The 21,995-nt window shown below is 38.5% G+C and overlaps 1 protein-coding gene across 2 annotated transcripts in view; it reads left to right on the top strand.

Annotated features, from left to right (window-relative positions):
* The window catches only part of foxo3b (forkhead box O3b), a 57,682-nt gene extending 35,929 nt beyond the window's left edge, over positions 1-21,753 (top strand). For both annotated transcript variants that reach the window (XM_088324711.1, XM_088324710.1), the window contains 2 exons: positions 17,852-19,246; positions 20,462-21,753. In XM_088324711.1, the coding sequence (XP_088180837.1) occupies positions 17,852-19,231 (1,380 nt within the window). In that variant the 3' untranslated portion in view covers positions 19,232-19,246; positions 20,462-21,753. The remainder of the gene's footprint in view (positions 1-17,851; positions 19,247-20,461) is intronic.
* The last annotated feature ends 242 nt before the right edge of the window (positions 21,754-21,995 follow it).

The following is a 21,995-nucleotide window of genomic DNA, read 5'->3' as shown; positions in this document are numbered from 1 at the left end:
GAGGTGGGGAGATTTTATTTTATAAACCACAACTGCTTCGTCCTTAAGACAAAGGAAAAGAATCAAAGAACAAATACAGGTGGATTTAAACAAAATAATTATCGTCGAGAGCAGCCCGGCCCGAACCAGAATGTAATGATTGACATTTTAGGCCCAGCCGTTTATGGTTTTATGACACTACCTGTTATATTTATTGTTATATTTATGCAAATAAGCTGTCATATCCATTAATTTCCATTATATCCATTACATTTGTTGCATAGATGTGTGGGATCATTTTCATATTAATGATCGATGGGGTCATAAATCAACCATAAAAGTATATCAGTAATGCAAGAAATGCATGGACTACAGTCATAAACCGGATCACCATAAATCATTTGCATAAATATGACATTTAGTGTCATAAACCAACCATAAAGGAATGTCAGGAATGCAAAAAAGAATGGACTATGGCTCTAAATCAGGTTCTCATATCTTGTTTTGGATAAATATGACAGAATTAGTCGTAAATCAATCATAAGTCGTAAAAGAATATGAGGAGTGTATTCTATTGCTCATTTGTATGTAAATGACAGCGTTTTAGTGCTGTGCCTAAATAAACTTTATTTATTCATTTATATAGTCATAAATCCATCATAAAAAATTTTGGGTTTGCAAAGAAAAATTCATGGACTACAGTCATAAATCAGATATTCATTACTCATTTACATAAATATGACAGATATGGTCATACATAAATCATAAATGAATATCAAAAATGTCAAAGAAATCCATAGATTGCTGTCATAAATCACATTTACAGCTCACTTGCATGTATATGACATATATGGTCATACATCAATGATAAAGGAATTTAAGGATTGCAAAAATGCATGGACTACTGTTGTAAATTTAATTTTCATAACTCATTTGCATACAATTTGCAATCATTAAGGAATGTCAGAAATGTTAACAATGATTAGACTAGTGTCATAAATCAGACTTTCATAGCTTTATTGTGTAAATATGACAGGTAGGTTGTGAGATTATTTGCAGGAAATGTCAAAAATGAAAACAAATGCATTGAATACAATAACAACCATTATAAATCATATCGGGGCGGCAGTAGCTCAGGAGGTAGAGCGCTCGTCTTCAGATCAAGGGATCCCAGTTCGAATGCCGGCTCGTCCGTGTTACATGTCGAAGTGTCCTTGGGTAAGACACTGAACCCCTAATACCCCCAATAAGCAGGTTAGCGCCTTACATGGCTGCAAGGCCGCTATTGGGAAATGTGGAGCACATTGTAAAGCGCTTTGGGAAGTCATTGACCTGAAAAGCGCTATATAAATGCAGATTATTTCATTTCATATTTTATAGCTCATTTGAATCACTATGAAAGGTATGGTCATATATCAATTATGGTGGAAAATGTCCACGAATGTCAAGTATGTGAATAATATTATATAACTACAGTTGTAAATCATGTTACCATGTATTTGTATTAATGTGCTTGCTCATTTGTGTAAATATGACAAATAGGTTCATAAAACAATCCAAAATGGGACTTTCTTTTACAATCAAAACTATTGCGGTCTTGGTAGTGTAGTCAATAATCTTTAAGTAGACCACGTAAAGTTTTTTTTTCTACTTAAATTTGTGACTTTTTGGACTTTTACTCTGAAGCAATCTATAGCCTGGAGCACTTAGAATATTGTATAATCTTACTTTTATGACTGCATGCAGAAAGTTTCCTATCGGTCAACAATATTCCCTAAACTGTGAAAGTCACGTAAAAGACTGACTCACAGCAATACGTTCTTTTTATACCTGGGACTGGTTCACCATCTTTCAGTTACCTAATAGTTCTGTGAACAAGCATATACAAACTGCACGGTGGTGTTAAATGTTTCAGTCATAAACCTCAGTCAACCCTTCCTTTGGCTGTACTTCCTCTGTGACCGATTCTTTTTCCCTCGTAATTTTTTATTCGAAACTCATGATAGCTTCGCTGTCCTCAAAGTCGTGTTGACATTTAGCTTTACGACAGCGTGAAAATAATAAGACCCCGAAACATTTTTTCAATCTTGTGATATTCTGGGGTACTACCACAGCATGCTAACGTAGAGCAATGTGATTTTTATGCTAGCTTTGAGTTGTTTCTCTTGTTTGAATCTCCCCCGAGGTCCTGAAGATAAAACATTCTCAGTTTGAACTTCAAAGTTGTTTATACAAGATTTAACATTTGCTTGTCTAGCAGGTTAGAAAAAAACAAAAACTCTTGTAGTGTTTGCTTTATTTTTGTCTAAATGTTTTAGACATTCTGTCAAAATCGTTTTTAGATTCACTCAGCACCCCATAATCATGTTTTTTATTTTGAGTTTTGCATCAAAGTCCTCAATATCGACAAAAAACAATTACCGGTAGCAAAAACTCTAACCAAAGAAGTTTCTCCGCTTAAGCTGGGATGTCAAATATGCAGCCCGTGGGTAGAATCAGGCCCACCAACAGATAGAATCCAGCCCGCGAGACAATGCTGTAAGAAGTGCAAGAGAAAAACGAGCTGCAGTTTTCAACATGTCCAATGGATGTCACCCAAGCCAGGCCAAGCCGCTCACAAAACTGTAATGGTCTAAATTTATATTGTATGATTTAATGAAGGCTACCATATTTATTTGGTAGATATTAAAGTTTACCAAAAAAGTCCTTTTAAGGACGTTGAAAATATGTCTGAGGGCCAAATGTGGACCAAACACAATAACACTAAATTAAAATTTATTATTACAATTTTGGGGAGTAAAAAAATCTTTATATTGATGAAATGTTGTGATTTTAATGAAAGCTAAAATATGTATTTGGTTAGAAAGTGAAAGTTAAAAAAAGAAGTCATTTTTAGGTTGTTGAGACTCCTTCATGGGGGCCAAATTTGGACCAAACACAATAAAATAAATTTTATTTTTAGTGATAATAATTTTGATGTGTGAAAGTGGTCTAAAATGATACAGAGGTGTGATTTCAATGAGTTCTAAATCAGGTTGAAAAGGTAAAAAGTTTTTTTAAAGTCCTGTTTAGGGTGGCACGGCAGCATAGTGATTAGCGCGCTTGCGACACAGTTCTGAGGTCATGAGATCGAACCTTCCTGTGTGGAGTTTGCATGTTCTCCCCGTGCATTGGCTGGTCCAAGTTGTCGCTTGGTGTGAACGAGCGAGTGAGTTGTTTGTCTCTGTGTGTCCTGCGACTGGCTGGCGACCAGTACAGGGTGTCCCCTGCCCACTGCCCGAAGATGGCTGGGATGGGCTCCAGCACCCCCGCGAGCCTACTGAGGATAAGCGGTTCAGATAATGGATGGATGTTTAGGACGTTGAAAAGACGGCTTTTTTGGGGTCAAACTTAGACCAAACACAACACATTTATAGGAATGAGAGGAGAGGTTTTGTTGAGGGATAGTGGGATGTTTGGACGCATTCTAAGGGATGGGCAGGGCACCTGTATGATACGGCAGGGGTAAACCAGTGAAAGCTGTCGGGCCCTGCTGTTGAACAGAAAAGTGTGTTGTGTCATCCTTACCCGGGTGACATGGCCGCTATCTTGTGTCCCGTTTCATCTAAAGGAACGAAAGCGTGACCAACTTGGGTGCTGAGGTGCTTAACTTGTTTGGGGATTTGGGTTGTTTGGGCAAAAAATGTTTGTGTGTGTTTTTTGCTACTTTTTCCCTTTTTTAATTTTCTTTGATTTCGTATGTGTTTGTCTTGCCGTCACTCACCCCTCTCGAGGGATATGACCAGGGTAGATAGATAGATCGACAGATCAAATTTTGGAACTATTATACATTTTAAAATTGTCTAAATTAACGCAATCTTGTCATTTCAATAAATGCTAACAGTATGCTAACCGATTTATCCAAAATAATCAATCGTCTTTTTTCTCTTGGGTTACATTTTGAAAAAGCGAATGTATGATTTTGTCGGGCGAGACCCGCATCTCCTACTCGGTCCTGCTCGACTTAGATAACAAACGAGGGTAAGACTGCAAGGTAGTGAATTCCTTATCTTTTCTTATCTTAACTGTAACACAGTGCCTTGCTCATAAAAATGTCCCTTTAACCTGCATATTTCCGCAGCACCGAAAGCGTTGACATCATTCTTGGCTAATCTGTCCTAAGAAGGCGTGGATGGCTAGGTAGACACACACACACACACACACACACACACACATATATATATATATATATATATATATATATATATATATATATATATATATATATAAATATAATTGTGCGTGTGTTCCAGATCAATCAATAAAACCTCGGCACGACGATGCCACCAGAAGTCTCATTAATCACATGGACACTTAGCTCAGATCGTCCTTTTTTGTTGTTGTCTTAAGAAGTCTGTTTATGAGGTGCAGTTATGATTGGAACATTGTTGTTTTCAGTTAGGTTTAAAGTTTAGTAGACACTCAGATCAAGGTGAGAAGAGATCAATGGATTTTGAACTTGTAATGAGGACTGGGCTAAGTGCTCTCAGATAAGAAAAAGTCCAACTTTTCCTTATGATCTCCTTCAAGCCACCTCTTTTTATTAAATCTTCAAGGTTCTAAACAGATCAGCACTAAAGTGTGTGGAATTATCAAAGAACAGCCACACGATTGTCCGATAACCATAGTAATGCAATAGCCAAAACAACAAACAGAAAAACTGGCATTCTATTAAATGTCTGCTGTACTCATCCAATTATAACAAACTTATCATCATATTACCATCATAATATTAGAGTTTAATCAAGTGAAGTCATGTTTAGTTGTATTTATTTGTATATTATGAATTCTCAAAGGACTGCACAGACCACAGACCAGTGCAGACTATTATTACACCATCCCTGATCTAAAACCTACATTTGGGCAAGGAAACACTCAAAAACTCAGCATGAAATATAGGTCATTCACAAGCTATAGAACATAAGTGTGTTTTAAGCCTTGATTTAAACAGTTCCACTGAGGTTGCAGATCGAATCTCAGAGGGCAGAGCATTTCACTGCACCACATAGATACAAAAATAAGTCGTTTTGTAGCCTGGTAACTTTTTCTGCAGTATTTCGACAACAGTAAATGCAGTTTTACGACAATTGACAATTAGAAGGATTACAGTAAAATTTTGGGCAAAGGCCTGTAAATTGTATGGAAATGTTAATGTATTTATTGGATTTTTAGGAGGACATATCATTCTCCCTGCATAGTAAATTATTCTGCCACAATTTAAGTGTTTTCATTTTTATCTAAAGTCTTTTTTGTTTTATGTTTTAGCCAAATTCACTAGCAAAACAAGTTAAGAATTAAAATAAAATATGTTTTTTCTTTTTTTTTACCAGAAATATAAGTTTAATACATAAGAAAATGGATTAAATATAGTTTGTTCTTATCTACCCAGAAAACTAAGTTTAAAATTTAACTTATACAATTAAATATTTCATTCAAAAAAGGGAAAAAAAAGAAATAAAAATAAGGTAATTCATATTCAAAATAAGCACTATTTTCTGCCAATGCACAAAGTTGCTTTTTGTTTTTTCTGTAAACAAGCAGAACTTGAATTGAACTACTCATTCAGCATAAATGACTCACACTGTTTGGCACTTATGCACTCTTGTCTACTTCTATTTGACAGTTGTCTCATATTTACATCATATTTTATTAGCCGTGCTTGTAATGTGCCAGAACAACTGCTCCCGTTCGGCTAGTCCCGACCCGTTCCACTTGGGAGTGTATTTCTTCTTTTGGGCGGGGGTGATCTGGTATCAGTTTTTGTGTCACTGTGTTCTTGGCAAGCCTCTGAATGATTAAGGACAGAGTGTCCTTAAACGCCTCAAACGGGATGTCCCTAAAGGTCCCGAATCAAGAGTACACACACCATGTAGATGCATAATACTGCACGAACGTTTGTTTGTTTGTTTTATCTGGAAAAAAACTCGGTGCAAGTATTGGAAGAAGGCTTTAATGAGTAGGAATACAGTGGAATAATTTCATTTGTCATGTAACACCAAAGGGTTGAATCAATCAAAAGGATAAAATCTGCAAGAAATCATTAAAAGTAATGAAATGTACTGAAAATACTGCAAATAATGAAAACAAGTATTAAAAAGAATAAAAAAGAATGAAAAAGTACATAGAACACCCTGAAAAGTACGAAATAAATGATACAAAGTACCGAACAGTAGAAAAAGGTAGTCCTGAAAAGTACTAGACATAATAGAAAACTACGTTAAACATCCCGAAAAGCACTGAAAAGTATGAAAAACAATGCTAAATGGTACTGAAAAACATTGCAAAGTATAGAACGTACAGAAAAGTAAAAAAAAGTACTAAAAGGTATGAAAAACTATTTTAGAAAATGCTAAGAAGTACTGCAATATTGTGAAAAGTATTTAAAATTGTAAAAAGTATGAAAAATAACCAAAAAAGTACTGTATAAAGTGGAAAATACTGAAAAGTCAGAAAAAAGTTTAAATAGTATTCTAAAATACTGAAAAAACTGCTAAAAAGTATTGAAAAGCACTGTAAAGAATGTAAAACTTCTGAAAAGTATGAAAAAGTACTCAAAACTACAAAAAGTATGAAAAAGTATGAAAACGTACTGAAACATATAGAAAGGTACTCAAAAGTATTGCAAACTACTGACAACTGCAAAAGTATGAAAAATTACTGAAAACTACAAAAAGTATTCAAAAGTATGAAAAAGTACTGATTACCACAAAAAGTATTAAAAAGTATGAAAAACTACCTATAACTAACCAAGAAACTACTGAAAAGTATAAACTGAAATGTACGCAAAAGTGTGACAAAGTACTGAAATGTACGCAAAAGTGTGACAAAGTACTGAAATGTACGGAAAATATGGAAAAAGTAAAAAGTACAGAAAAGACGGAAAAAGTTTAAAGAATATTCAAAATTACTGAAAATGTGAAAAATTGCGAAGAGTACTATAAAGTATTGCAAAGCTTGGAGAAGTACTCAAAAGTATGAAAAAACACTGAACGGTATGACAAGGTACTGAAAAGTACTACAAACAAGTATGGAAAAGCACTGAATGGTACAAAACATAGTTCTAAGTATGAATAAGTAGTAAAGAGTACAACAGGACTGAAAAGTATGGAAAACTACAAAAAAGTACTGAAAATACGATAACTGAAAAGTCATCAAAAGTTTGAATAGTATTGAAAAATACTGTACTGAGACGTAAATAATACTGAAAAGCGCGGCAAGGTATGGAAAGTACTAAAAAGTATGTTAAAGTACTAAGAAGTTAAAAAAAAAAAATCAAAAAAGTATGAAAAAGCACCGTAAAGTACCATAAGTAGTCAAACGTATTTAATAGTACCGAAAAGTAAGGCATGGCTGAAAATTCAGAAAAAGAACTGAAATGTATAAAAACATTAATGAAAATAAGTCTTAAGTGAAAATAACAGAAATTAAGTATTAATAGTTTTTTTAAAAAAACACTGAAAAATATGAAATTATTCAAACGTAGTTGAGTGTCAAGGGGGCGGGACCAAATAAGCTCCGGCAATAAAATGTCAATCAAACTCGTATTCAAACACATCGATATTTACATTTTTATCATACTTTTATTTCACACAGACATCTGGTGAAGAAAGTTTCCCCGTGATTTTTCCACGTGCGAGTTCACGCAAAGTCTCATTGTTCCGAGAAACTCACCACACCCCTTCCTCCCGCGCCCCTCCTCCCAGAAAACACACTGACCTAAAGACGCGTGACGGAAGGAGCCGCTTTTGATTGGCTATCGGTTGGGGGCTGGGTCGGGACTCTCCCCCTAATTCGGGCGCGCTGATTGGAGGAAAGGGAAACGTAAACACACACACACAGCATGTGGATTGTGGACTTACACAATGAGCACACGGAGCAAGATGGAAGTCTATTTAAAACGGGGGGTTTTCAATCAATAATCTTTAATTGGCTTTGGTACATTTTTTTTAAATAAATATTTGATTTTACGAGGTCATTATCCAAGAAAAAGAACTAATTCCATAGGAATTTTCTGGAAAAAGATCAAATAGGCTTCACTACTGCCACAAACAAAATGCAAAGACTTCAATCCAATTGGATTTTCTTGTGATAGTCCAAAGAACTACACGAAAAAAATGGTCCTTTTTTTTTTTAGAAATACTTAATTGTGTTTCTTTCCATATTTGTAAAATATTTTGATGATTATATTCATTATTATTTTCTTATTGTTAAATCCTATTAAATGGTAAATTGGTCGCATTTATATTGCAGTTTTCAAGTCACTGAAGACCACTCAAAGCGATCTACAATGTATTTCACACTTACCCATTCACACACACACACACACACTCATACACCGATAGCGGAGTCAGACATAGTCACCAGGGGCATGAGGGGTTCCAGTGTCTTGCCCAAGGAAACTTCAACAAATATCTCGGAGGAGCCGGGAATCGAACCTGTGACTTCTCGGTCCCAAGACGAGCATACATATGTTTTTTATTCTAAACATGGCCTTTTCATTTAGGACCTAAATGGGGTTTCTTTTTACTCAAAAAACTATTTTGTTTTCTAAATAATTGTTTTACAAATACATTTTTATTTTTGTTGTATTTAACATAACACATAATAATCACATCATGTTATTTTGTTATTTTCATTATTGTTTTTGCGATGAAGTAAACATTCCAAATGTTGGGAAGATTAAGGTGATGAAGTGTTCACGTGATGGAGTGGGCACGTTAGAAATCAGGTTGCATGGACAGGTGCTGGAAGAAGTTGAAAGCTTTAGGTACTTGGGTTGTGATGTGGCTGCAGTTGGTGGTGTGAGGTATTGCACAGAGTGAATCAAGGAAGCAAGGTTTTGAGTGCTCTGAGGAGAGTGATGAACAACAAGAGTATGAGTATGGATGTTAAGAGGGGACTGTATGAGAGTGTGATTGTGCCGACTGTGTTGTATGGTGCAGAGACTCGGAGCCTGAACGCAGATTTAAGAAGGAAGTTGAATGTTTTTGAGATGAAGTGTTTGAGGACTATGTTAGGAGTGACAAGATTGGATAGACTGAGAAATGAAATTGTTAGAGACAGAACTGGAGTAGTCGTGGAACTGAGCAAGCGTGTTGATAAGAGAGTACTCGGTTGGTTTGGACACATGGAGAGGATGGATGAGGAGCGAATGTTAAAGAGGATCTACAGAGCAGAAGTCAATGGAAGGAGAACAAGAGGAAGGCCGCGATTGACGTGGATGGATGGTGTTATGAGTGCACTGCAGGAAAGAGGTCTAAATATAATGGAAGCTAGAGCTCTTGTTGGTGATAGAAAGGAGTGGAGAGGTATTGTGAAAGGATAGTGGGATTGTGGACCCGTTCTTAAGGATGGGCTGGGCACCCGTATGATGCGGCAGGGGTAAACCAGTGAAAGCTGTCGGGCCCTGCTGTTGAACGAAAGAGTGTGTTGTGTCACCCTGACCCGAGTGACATGGCCGCTTTCTGGTGTCCTGTTTCATCTGGAGGGACGAAAGCATGACCAACTAGGGTGCCAAGGTGCCTAACTTGTTTGGGTGTTTGGGCAATTGGGTTGGCCATGGTCCAAAAAATTCTGTGTGTTTTTTTCTTTTGTTATTTATTTCCCTTTTATTTTCTTTGTTATTGTATGTGTCTGTCTTGCTGTCGGTCACCCCTCTTGAGGGATATGACCAAGGTAGATAGATAGATAGATAGATGGATAGATAGAAAAATGTATTTATACTTTTCTAATATATTTACTTTGTATATTAGATATATAATAACCATATTTTAGTATGACTTTATTTATTTATATGACAGTGTTTTGTGAACATTCCACCTATTTAATTCCAAACATGCCTTTTTATTTCAGATTTTTTTTTGTAACTTAAAAAACCATGGGAATCTTTTCATTTTTAGTTCCATAAATTATATATATTAAAATATAGTGAACAAGAGCAAAAATGACAAGAATTGAGATACACTATTTTCACGTGACAGAAAAGACTCCTACTGTTAATTCTTTTTTTTTTCTGGAAAAATATTGCTTTAGTCATATAGTAAAATAGGCATATTTAATAAAAAATATAGAAAAAATAAATAGAATATGCAATATAAAAGATACAGAGTAAAAGATAATTATTTTTAAAAATACATTCTTAAATAAATAATAAAATAATAAGGTGCAATAATAAACAAAGTACAGTACATAATTAAACAAATAAATATTAAAATTATGATTTATTTATTTTTTTAAATACATACTAAAGGGAGTTTGCACCCAAAATATTACAAAATGGTGTACCTAAACAACAATAATTGCTTAACGGTGTAAATAATAAATATCAATATACGGTCAAAGGTTAGAAAGTATAACATTTTTAAAACATTTAATGTACCTTCAAGCAGTGCTTCAATGGCAGAATTCATTCATCCAACCATTATCTGCACCACTTATCCTCAGTAGGGTCACGGTGGCGCTGGAGCCCGTCCCAGCTATCTTCGGGCAGTGGGCGGGGGGGACACCCTGAACTGGTTGCCAGCCAGACGCAGGCCACAATGGCAGAATATTATTCACAATCATTTCCTTCGTTGTTGGCACCATTTTACACTTTTCCTTCCCCTTATCTCTTACTATCCTGGGACCCAACATTATGGGCAGAAAAGGAAACACTACAAACAAAATCATAATAAAAAGAGATGTGGTCCCTCAAACACAATTTTGATGCTGCCGATTCACTGAACAAGAAGAGAAGATCAAGCAGGGTATTTTTTTTTCTTCTTTTTAGCAATATTTTGCCAGTGCAAAGACCCACTGAAACTGTGTCCGCGAACCACTTTTGGGTCCAGAGCCACCAGTTGAGAAACACTGCCCTAAACTGTTTCCAATCAGTATTCATCACAATTATTTCACCATCGAGTGTAAATAATAACATATATACCCCAACTGGAGGCAGTTAGGGAGTGTACGGCAGAAAAATAAAGGAATGAAGTATAGCAGGTTCCAAGTTAGCCTTTTTTTTTTCTTTTCTTTTTTTTGTACACGTCAACACACAAACCAATCGCGGAGAATGGAATGTTCCGGTCCGCAGTCCAGGACTCTGGCAGCTGAAACCTGGACGCCGTGTGCCAATGTGACCTGGATATAAATAACTTCGCTTGCTCGCTCTTTGGTCACCAATTTTTCTTTTTCCGTTTGTTACTTTGTACCCGTATGTGTGTGAGAAAAAATGTGTGTGTTTTCCCGCGTAGCAGCTGCAAAGGCGAGAAACACAGAAGTCTTTTTGTGCAACATGTGGGAACAATCAAAGGCTGTCACGCAGAAGCTCCCCAAGACACCCACCCCCACTTTCACGTTTGACCGGGAACTCTCATTCGCTTTCCACGTGGAGTGTTTTTAACGACGGGGGTTACATCAGCTACGACGGGTAACGAATCCAGCGTTCCCATTGGCCAGGAGGACTCGCTGCTTATTGGATGTAGCCGTGCAAGCTACGGAGGATGCGATTGGCTGAGGAGGGGGATGAGATGCAGGCGCTATGGGGAGGGGTCTTGGGGAAGGTGTTGCGAGTGTGTTTCATCAGATAGCAACAGCGCAATGCTGAGTGAAGACGGGACGGAGGAAGGGGGGAGGCGTCTTGTCTAGTGTGTCATGGCTGAAGGGGTCAAAGGGCGAGCAGACGTCTCCGAATGCTTGAAACCCGACCTGTAACAGTTTGACCTCAGAGTGACCAGTTAAAAGGTTAATATATTTTGCATTGCCATGGTAACACACTTACTAGATGAAGGGTATGCTAGCACTAGCATCTATGAATTATGTTTAATAGTTTTTATCAATTATTCATTTGTTTTGTTTATTTATTTTCATTTTTTTGTATATTTTTTGTTAAGTATTCATCTTTTTTCACAATGACTGAATCAACTATGCAACTATGTTTTTATAGCGACAGGTTTTTGATGTATTTACTATTTACAAGGAGACATGGTCCGGTAGTCCGGGGGTGATAGACGATGGGATTCGGCTGCTTGGAGTGGTCAGTGGTCAGGAACTGCGGTACCCAATCTGGCCAGAAGAGCGCGTTAAAGACCCCACAAAAGCAGGCCATAGGAAAGCAGTTTATTGAATTTTTTTTCAGAGTGGAACAATTTCTAAATGCAGGGTATGCTAATGTTGGGGTTTTTATTTTAATATTTAGAGATTTTTTAATTGTAATGATAATTTATTTATTCATATTTCTGAAATATTTTTCCATGTATTTAGCACCAACATTTGTTTAATATGATTTCTTATTTTAAGGTACCTTTTATTGTAAACCTTGACAGTCGACCATATCTAGCGGTGCGACCGAGCCAGATGACCCGGTTCTCGGCCTGTTATGTAATCTCGCGCCGCTAATCTGAAGCTAATGTCACCACGCTTCGCGCTGCATGCCGGCCGGGTCAAACGCACGCAATGTGTAACGTCGCTATTAAAATAACAGGTGCTAAACGCTACTTTAACCTAAAGCCCACCCGAGCTTTTGATCTCAAAAGCAAGCGGGACGAGTGTTTATAGCGTGGATTTTTAGCTAGCAGCTGATTTGTGGAATGCATTTTAGACAATGTAGCCTTGTTTATGTCGATAAAGCTATGGGTATAATTCATCAAACATGGTTTCTAGAATAGTAGTGCCACTTAGTGTCTGGTTATTTTTTTGGGACTGTTTTTCAAAATTTTCATGGTTCTTTTTAATTCTTAGATCCTTTACATTCAGATGTTCCAGTACCAATGAAAAGAATCACATTCCAATCTTTTGATCTCAAATCGGTCATGATGTAGGGCTGCCACCAATTGGCGTCTGTTTGCCATAAGAGAATAAATATGGATTGTAAATGAATGATAAACGGTTGCATCTGTGAATAATTTAATTTTCTTTGTACCAATGTTTTTTATCATACTAATTAAGTATTACAGACATAAAAGATGGTGTTGATCTCCTCGAGTGACACTTAAGCTCCCTCGGAGTTTTTCTCCCGGAGCAACGGAATAGAACCAATAGCTGGAGTTGGACCGAGTTGGTATAGGTGGCTAACTTCAGCAGCTAGCGGGAGAAGTTATGAAAAAGGAGAGGGGTAACACTAAGGGACAAAGCAAGCTTTAGTTATACTGATAACGGATAAAATCGTGGCAGACCAAAGCCTGCAGTCAAGTGGCTAAAGAAAAAAACTGTAGAAAAGGAAGGAAAGCTTGAGTCATGTGACTCAGTAACATTTGCTTTCATGACAAGTGACATTAAATGACAAAGCAGGAGCATCTAACACTAACGATAGTGGCTGGCAACAATGCAATGCCTGCACCCATGTGACTTCTACGAGAAGGCTACTAGAGAAGGAAACAGTGGAAAAAAGGTGAAGGGTGCCTAAATCACAAGAGTGAGCGATGTTTGCTTGCATAACATGTTGCGGAAGCCAAATACACTGAAGGACGTCACAGCAGGGAAGATTACAATATTAATAGTGGGGAACTATAACCTGACACCAAGTGGCTAACAAAAGTGGCTAAAATTTAAAGAAAAGACAGCTTGCTGGCCATCACATACAAGGCTAAGCTTTGGAAGGCAAGTGCCACTGAAAGATGAAGCAGGAGCAGCTAACAATAACAATAGCAGCCTGCATGAGTCATAGCCTACAGTCAAGTGGATCACATCAGTGGCTAGAAAAGAAAACAGTGGAAAATGTTGAAACCTGGAGGACAAAGCAAGCTTTATCTTATAAAAGAAGCTAGTAATAACAATAGCAGCTAGTGGCGAGCCCGCAGCCACGTGTGTAACACGTGACTAGAGAAGGAAACAGTGGGGAAAAATGGAAATATGGCAGCCAAATACGTCAGCTTCTTCAAGTTGTGTAGTTATACTAATCCTGTGTGTCTTGAAAAACACGTGTATAAGATAGTATGTGTATTTTTATTTATCATTCGAATCAATACTGTTTTATCCAAAACGAATGAATGAGGGGTTGCTATTCAACACACACACTGTCCCTTTAAAACCAAGCAAAAACCTGAATTCATCGACTCCTAAACCTCTGTGCACGGTACCTCCCACTCCCACAGGTTAAACACACGAAAATATTTGCGTATGAAAAATGTTAAAACACGCAAACCCAGCCCACACCCTACATTTAAAAAGAAAAAAAGATAATTGAAACCCACTGCTGTTCCTTTTTCGCGAGCGCACTCGCCAACAAAAACCAAAACCGGGGAAAGACGCAAAATTTCCTGGAAAACATCTCGGACGTTTTGCCCGTTTGAACCCCAAAAGGGGGCCGAGGCGTCAAAATATACGTCGGAGAGAAGAGAAACATGTTTTTGGAAAGGGGGTTGGTAATAACATTGTTGGGAGTCCCTCGAGTCCTGTGAGAGTCGGGGAGAAAAAAGTGATAATGAATATACCGAAACGCTTGTGGCGGAGGAAGGCGAGAATGGATTTTGAGTCCACCTAAAAAGGAAAAGAGGCGTGTTTGTGGGACTTCTTATTGAGGATTCTCCTTCCTGGTGTCATTCGAGGATATTGATTTTATGTCCCTAGTAGATGACGAGATTGGTATTCTTTTTGCTACGTAATTATTTTTTCATCTCATCTCATTAGCTGCACCGCTTACCCTGAGTAGGGTCGCGGGGGTGCTGGAGCCCATCCCAGCAATCATCGGGCAGCGGGCAGGGGACACCCTGAACTGGTTACCAGCCAATCGCAGGGCACACAGGGACAGACAACTCGCTTATTCACACCTAGGGACAATTTGGACCGGCCAATCCACCTGAAATGCATGTCTTTGGAATGTGGGAAAACCGGAGTGCCCGGAGGAAACCCACGCAAGCACGGGGAGAACATACAAACTTCCCACAGGAAGTCCTGTAGCTGGATTTGAACCCACACAGGAGGTTCCCATTTTTATTTATGTCTTGTCTTGTCTTAAATATGTACTTATATTTTATTTCATTGATTCTAATTTTCTATATGTTTATTTGTTTTGCTTTTCTAATTGTTGTCAAGACCAGAACAGAGACAGGACCCACAAGTTTTATTGGAAGAAAGAGTCACTCTGATACTCGGATTGTGCTCCGAACGCGGAAGTGGATCTTCCGTGGCGAGCGATGGCGGTGTCAGGGACGGAAAAACGGGTCAGGAGAGCAAAAACGTGGTCGGGGTCGGGAACGAGTCGTAAGCCAGAATAGGAGAGAAGACGTGGTCGGGGACATAAAGAGGTCGGAAGCCAGGACGGGAGAGTAGACGTTAGGATCAAAATGGGTCGAAGCCGGGGAACAGACGGGAGCAAAAAACGGGACAGGTAGGAGGTAGGAGGTAGAAAAAGGCTCACCTAGATTTGACTGAGGTTCGCAGACGGACTGACAAAAGGGGATAGACAGGACTGGGTAGAAATACAGATCATTTTTATTTTTGCCTTTATTTATTTTAATATTTTAATGTATTCATGTTCTTTTTAATTATAATAAATGTTAATACATATTTTTGGATGAAGAGATTTATTTATTATTTGTTTTTTTATTTTATTGTATTTATATTTTATTAATTCAATTCCATTAACTGTTTTATTTGTCCTGACTATGCATTTTATTGTTTTTATGTAGCGTATTTAAATAGAATTTATTTCATTATTTTAAATTGTTATATCTTTTTTTTCGGGCATGAGTTTGTTTATTTTTTTTTGTTTTGCATATTGTAATCATATTTATTATTGGATGATTTTGCTGTTTTTTAGGTTTGTTTTTCTCTAATTTATTGAATTTATATGTATTTAATGAGATTGGAATTTATTTTTCTTTGTGTAAGTAATATTTTGTTTATTTTTGTATTCTTATTTTCAAATTTTGTTTTGTTTTGTTTTTGCAGGAGTATGTTTATATGTTTTATTTTTCCAATATTATTGTATTTTCATTTAAATTATTTCGGTGTTTTTAAATGTTTACATATATTTATTTTTGCATTTATTTATTTTGTTTTCTTTATTGTATATACATTTGGTTATTCATTTCCTTTGAATATTTTTATTTTGTTTTGCAATAACACGTTTTTTCTAGGTTTTTATATCCTTATTTTCAATTTTTATCATTGTTGTTTTTGCATCAACACGTTTATTCACATTTGTGTATTTTATTATATTTTTTCAATTTAATTATTTCAAAATTTTTTTGCATGGGTTTCTTTAGTTTGTTTTTCTCTAATTTATTGAATGTAGACTTTTTTCGTCTAATTATTTTACATTTTTACATAATTTTTTTTTGAACATTTATCTATTTTTGTTTTCTTTCTTTCTTGTATTTATAATTTTTTATCTAATGATTTTTAATATTGTTTATTAATTTTGTTTTGACATGCGTACGTTTATTACTTCCTTGTTATTATTTATTGTATTTATATTGTATAAATTTGATTATTGTTACTGAAAAAATATTTTAATATATTTTGGTTTTACATGACCACATTTATGTGTTAAACCTCTCTTATTTAGATTTTATTTTTTAACTGTTTACATGATTATTGGTATAAATATTTCATTGTGTTTTTTGATTCATTTGGATTTGTTTCATTATTTTTTAATTAATATTTTATATATTTATCTATCTTTGTCTGATACATTTGTTTATTTTGTTTTGAGTAATACTTTGACAACAAAGAAAGAAATGAACTCATTCGCTGCCAACGTCGGCCATTTCCGTGAAATATCCGGTTTAAATTCAGTGCCATTGACGGCTTTAGACGTCAGTCCTCTGTTTTGATGCTGATGATGTCATGCAAAAAAATCATAAGAGTGTAAATGGGAAAATATGAGACTAACATTCCATTCTCATTTTACAAAAACAAGCCGCTGGCCATTCCGTGGGAAAATAAAACCAGGAGTTGATCGATGCGCTGGACACATGATCCGCCACCGAATACGATTCTTACGCAACAAAGGGCCGCTTTGTTCATAATTCAGGAGGAGAGCGGTCATAAATCTCTGTCCTTCTTATCTCTTTAAACAAAGGCAGCAGGACAAATGGACAAATGTCCACCTCTGCTCCAACTGATTCACTTTGTGCCGGTGATAAAATATCCCATGATCCATTATCCCTGATCGCATATTGCTGCGAGCGGGGGTCGGCGGAGCACATTTTTGCCGGGCCTGACGGCTCTTTTTTGCCCTTCTGTCCACCAAAAAGTCAACATTAGTCGTGGTGCCGTGATCTTTTATCCCCGATCGTCTATTGGGTCAGAAAAGAGAATTTGTGTCATGTGCGGCAGCTGTATTTTTTTTATTTCTTATTTATTTTTTACATTCTTTTGCCTAAAATAAACTACACTCATGAGGCTGCGAACCACTATTCCCAAAAGCACCGTAGTGCTGCGAGTGGGGACCGGCAGAAGGCACTTTTGTCTGAAGATGTGCTCGTGGCCGCGGTCCTTTATCCCTAGTTAACTATTGCTGAGAGCAAAGGCAAACAATTGACCATTGAAGCCGCTGAAGTGTGCCATTGTGGCTTGTCTGAAATGAACTGCTTTGTTTGGCCGCAATCCGTTATCCCCAGTCCACCATTGGACCAATAGAGCAAAAGTTTTGCTTTTTTTGCGTTCTTTTCGGCCAAGATAAACAGCACCTCTCCGGCCCGATCCATTATCACAGGTTGACTAGTGCTGCGGGCTGGAGACAAGTTTAGAACGTGTACTATGCAGATTTCTGCATATCACGGAATCTCCCTGTCCCATTTATCCGCGATAAACGAGGGTTACAGTAGACATCTAAACTCTCTTTAGTTTACGCTGGTAGTGAAGTAGTAAGTGATAAAGTGATGACCGGATTGAAATCTTTGTGTTCCAGAACTCCATCCGGCACAATCTTTCCCTGCACAGCCGCTTCATCCGTGTGCAGAATGAAGGCACCGGCAAGAGCTCCTGGTGGATGATCAATCCCGACGGGGGCAAGGGCGGCAAAGCTCCTCGCCGCCGCGCAGTCTCCATGGACAACAGCAACAAGTACACCAAATCGGCTCGTGGCCGCGCTGCCAAGAAGAAGGCAGCCCTGCAGGCGGCAGCGGCGGCCGGGGATACCAATGGCGAGAGCCCCTCGGGGTTATCCAAATGGCCGGGAAGCCCCACCTCGCGCAGCAGCGAGGAACTGGACGCTTGGACCGACTTCCGTTCCCGCACCAACTCCAACGCCAGCACCCTCAGCGGGCGTCTCTCCCCTATTCTCGCCAACCAGGAGCTGGACGAAGTCCTTGATGACGAGCCCCCGCCGTCGCCCATGCTCTACTCCAGTCCTGGTAGGACCTTGTCCCCCAGCCAGGGGAAGACCCCTGCCGAGTTGCCCCGCCTGGCCGACCTGGCCGGCACTATGAACCTCAACGACGGGTTGACCGACGAGTTAATGGACGACCTGGATAACATCAACTTGGTGCCAGTTGCACCAGTGCAGCTTCCTTCCAACGGGACTCCAGGGTTTGCCTTTGTCCCCAAATCGAACGGGCTGGGCTCGCCCTCCCCGATCGCCCCCCCTGCAGGTAACTCCTCACCCAACGGGGGGAACTTTGGCAACTCCATCTTCGGCCCCCACCCGCCGGGTTCCTCCTTGCGTCCGTCTCCCATGCAAACCATCCAGGAGAACAAGCAGACGTCCTTCTCTGGGGCTTCCCGTTTCGGTAGCATCACCCTCCAGGATCTTCTCAACTCTGATGGCCGCGGTGACGTCATGATGACCCAATCGGACCCGCTTATGTCGCAGGCCAGCGCCGCTGCCGTGGTGTCCCAGAACTCCCGTCGGGGCCTCATGCTCCGCAACGACCCCGTCATGACTTTCGGGACAGGCGGCCAATCGGAGACGCTCCAAAGCAACAACAGCAATCAGAGGTCCATCAACCGAGGGTTGAATTTTGCCAATGAAGTCAATGCCCTCGCCAAACAGCAACTCTTGCTGTCGCCTTTGGGAGGAAATGGGTCCGTGTCCACGCAGATCGACACCTCCATCTTCCTGAACGGGGCCGTGAGCACCAACGGCGGCGTCTGCCAGGACCGCTTTCCCTCGGACTTGGACCTGGACATCTTTAACGGCAGCCTGGAGTGCGATGTGGACTCCATTATCCGCAACGAGCTGATGGACGCCGACGGGCTGGACTTTAACTTTGACTCTCTGGTCAACATGAACGGGGTCAGCAATTTTGCCAGCACCAAGCAGGCTTCCCAGAGCTGGGTGCCCGGCTGAAGAAAGACCCACAAGGTGGGTCACCTTCTATATTTATTTTATTTTATTTATATTTAGTTTATTTAATGATTTGATATAATTTTTATTTTGTATGCAGTTGTTTTTTCACGAGTTCATTCATTCGGATTATTTGATTTCTATAACATTTGTATTCCCCTTTTATCTTATTTCTTTTTATATGTATTTTATTTTGTTTTATTTATTAATTTTGCATTATTTGAATTCATTTTAAATTCTATTTTATTATGATTATCTTTGAAATTGTATATATATTTTTTCTTAAATAATATTTTTATATTTTGTTTATTCAATTTTTTTTTATTAATTTTTTTTTTCATGACCACACTTATTTTAGTTATTATTGTTTGTATTTATTTATGTCATAATTCTTTTAATTTTACATTGTTATTTATTTTGCTTTTACCTGAGAAATTTTCTTCTTTTTTATAGTATTTACAGTATTTATATTGTTGCTGTGGTTTTTATATTTTTGGATTCATATTTTATGTCTTTTATTTTTAACTTTATCAGTTTTAACCTATCATTAATTTGTAGAAAAATTGTGCGCATCCATTCTAATTTTCTCAAAAGGCTTCTGCCCTAACTACGTATTTTCAAAGTATTTTTTTTACTATACATCTTTGAAAATAATTTGAAGTCATTGATTAGAATAGGGGCAGCACGGCGGCGCAGTGGTTAGCGCTTGTGCGGCACAGTTCATGTCATGGGAACCTGTCGTGGGTTCAAATCCAGCTCCAGACTTTCTGTGCAGAGTTTTTATGTTCTCCCTGTGCTTGCGTGGGTTTCCTCCGGGCACTCCGGTTTCCTCCCACGTTCCAAAAACATGCATTTCAGGTGAATTGGCCGGTCCAAATTGTCCCTAGGTGTGAATGAGCGAATGAGTTGTCTGTCCCTGTGTGCCCTGCGATTGGCTGGCAACCAGTTCAGGGTGTCCCCTGCCCACTGCCCGAAGATGACTGGGATGGGCTCCAGCCCCCCCGCGACCCTAATGAGGATAAGCGGTACGGCTAATGAGATGAGATGAGATGAGATTAGAATAAATTAACAGTGCACATTCTATTCTGACTGCTTCCCATCTGTACATGTATTGCAAAGAAGCCTGCAATGATATTTTCATTTATTTAACAAACGTTAAATCCTAATAATAACAAGAACACGCTGTCGTATATGCAGTCCATTACCGTCTATTTATTTCTTCCCCTTTTGTAGGTGTGAGCAGCTTCTGACGAGCTCCTTTTGGCCAACACCAGCCCAACATCAGCACAAAAACGAGCACCGACCTTTGTGTTTACACGACGAACATTCTCGTCTCTGGGAAAAAGATCCGCCGGACTTCAAAAGCGATCCCACTCCCCTTTGGGAAAAACCTCCTGTGAAGAAAAACCACCAGAAAAAAAAAGTCTTGAATTCTGCTCTTAAAGAGACACATCAGGTCGGACTACAAAGACCATTCGCGGGTAAAGGAGCCGTGTGAATATGAACCTGTGCGTTTATTCCCTCCGTCCCCTGTTCCTATATTTGGTGATTATTTGGTTTTTAAATGTTGAGTGTTTGTTGTCGAGATTTACCGTTACGTGACGGAGCGCCTCGTCGTCCTTTGCCACAACCGCCACGCACTTCCTAAAAAAAGGCTTGAACGGAAAAAGTTGTACCACCCATTGAATCTTTTACCTTTTTTTGTCGTTTTTTTATTGATAAAATAAATCGCAGCGGATTATGTAGCGAGGAGAGAAAACAACAACCTGTGTTTTAGCGATGTGAATATTTCCGCAGCGTTTGCAGGTGCTATGTACAAAAAAAAAGGGGGGGAAAAAAAATCAGTGTTGGATATTACGGCGTCATGTTTTGAACTGTGTGGAGAAAGGGGCGGAGTAGGTGGTGGAGCATCCCCCCCCCACGATTGCCATTTCTGTCCTCCAATAAGCTGTCTTTTGTGTACGTTGCCAAAAGACTTGAATTGAGCAGTAGGAAATCGCCGCTTGCCAAAATCGCGGCGCTCCTATGCACAAAAACGTGTTGTAGAGGGAACCTACGCGAGCACTCTCGTCATCAGCATGTGGATTTTATTTTGTAGGGTAACACTCAGGGGGCGGGCTCTTAAGGTATTTTCATTCACATTTTCTCCGTTAACTCATTCATTGCCAGCCTAAAAAAAAATGACGCCCATAGGCGTCAATGGCACTGGGTGTGTTAAATGTAAGTGATGTTTTGTGAATTTGTAACCTGTGAACTTTTTGGGGCACGGAATTAAAAGGCAAGTTTTCGCAAAAAAATAATGTTTATTCAAGTGGTTAGATTGGTCAATTTTTAATTCCTGATTAATTATAAACTGATGAATTTTAATCTCTATTCTTGAGGAAATCTCTTTTATTGTATTGTATTTTCAATCATTTGCAATATTTAATATACTGTTGCTTTCATGTAAAATAAAGTGTTGGGTATAGGATTAGAATAGGATTAAAGTTTGGAGTTAAAATTAGATTTAGGGTTAGAGGATTAGGGGTTAGTAGGTTTAGGGTTAAGGTCGGGGTTAGGGTAAAGGGATAGGGGGTAAGAGTTTAGGGTAAGTGGGTTAAGGGTAAGGAGTTAGAATTAAGGGTTTGGTTTAGGGTTACAGGTTAGGGGTTAGGATTAAGGGAGCTGGTTAGCATTAGGGTTTAAGGTTATGATTATGGGTCGGGTTAGGGTTGAGGTTTAAGGGTTGGGTTAAGGCAGAGCAAGCAGTATAATGTTGGGGTTGACA

This window comes from Urocampus carinirostris, chromosome 20, assembly GCF_059441175.1.
Source record: "Urocampus carinirostris isolate Australia breed hairy pipefish chromosome 20, RoL_Ucar_1.0, whole genome shotgun sequence".
In the NCBI taxonomy this organism is placed as follows: domain Eukaryota; kingdom Metazoa; phylum Chordata; class Actinopteri; order Syngnathiformes; family Syngnathidae; genus Urocampus; species Urocampus carinirostris.
Note: the sequence above shows the minus strand (reverse complement) of the source record. Positions and strands in the feature narration are given on the sequence as shown.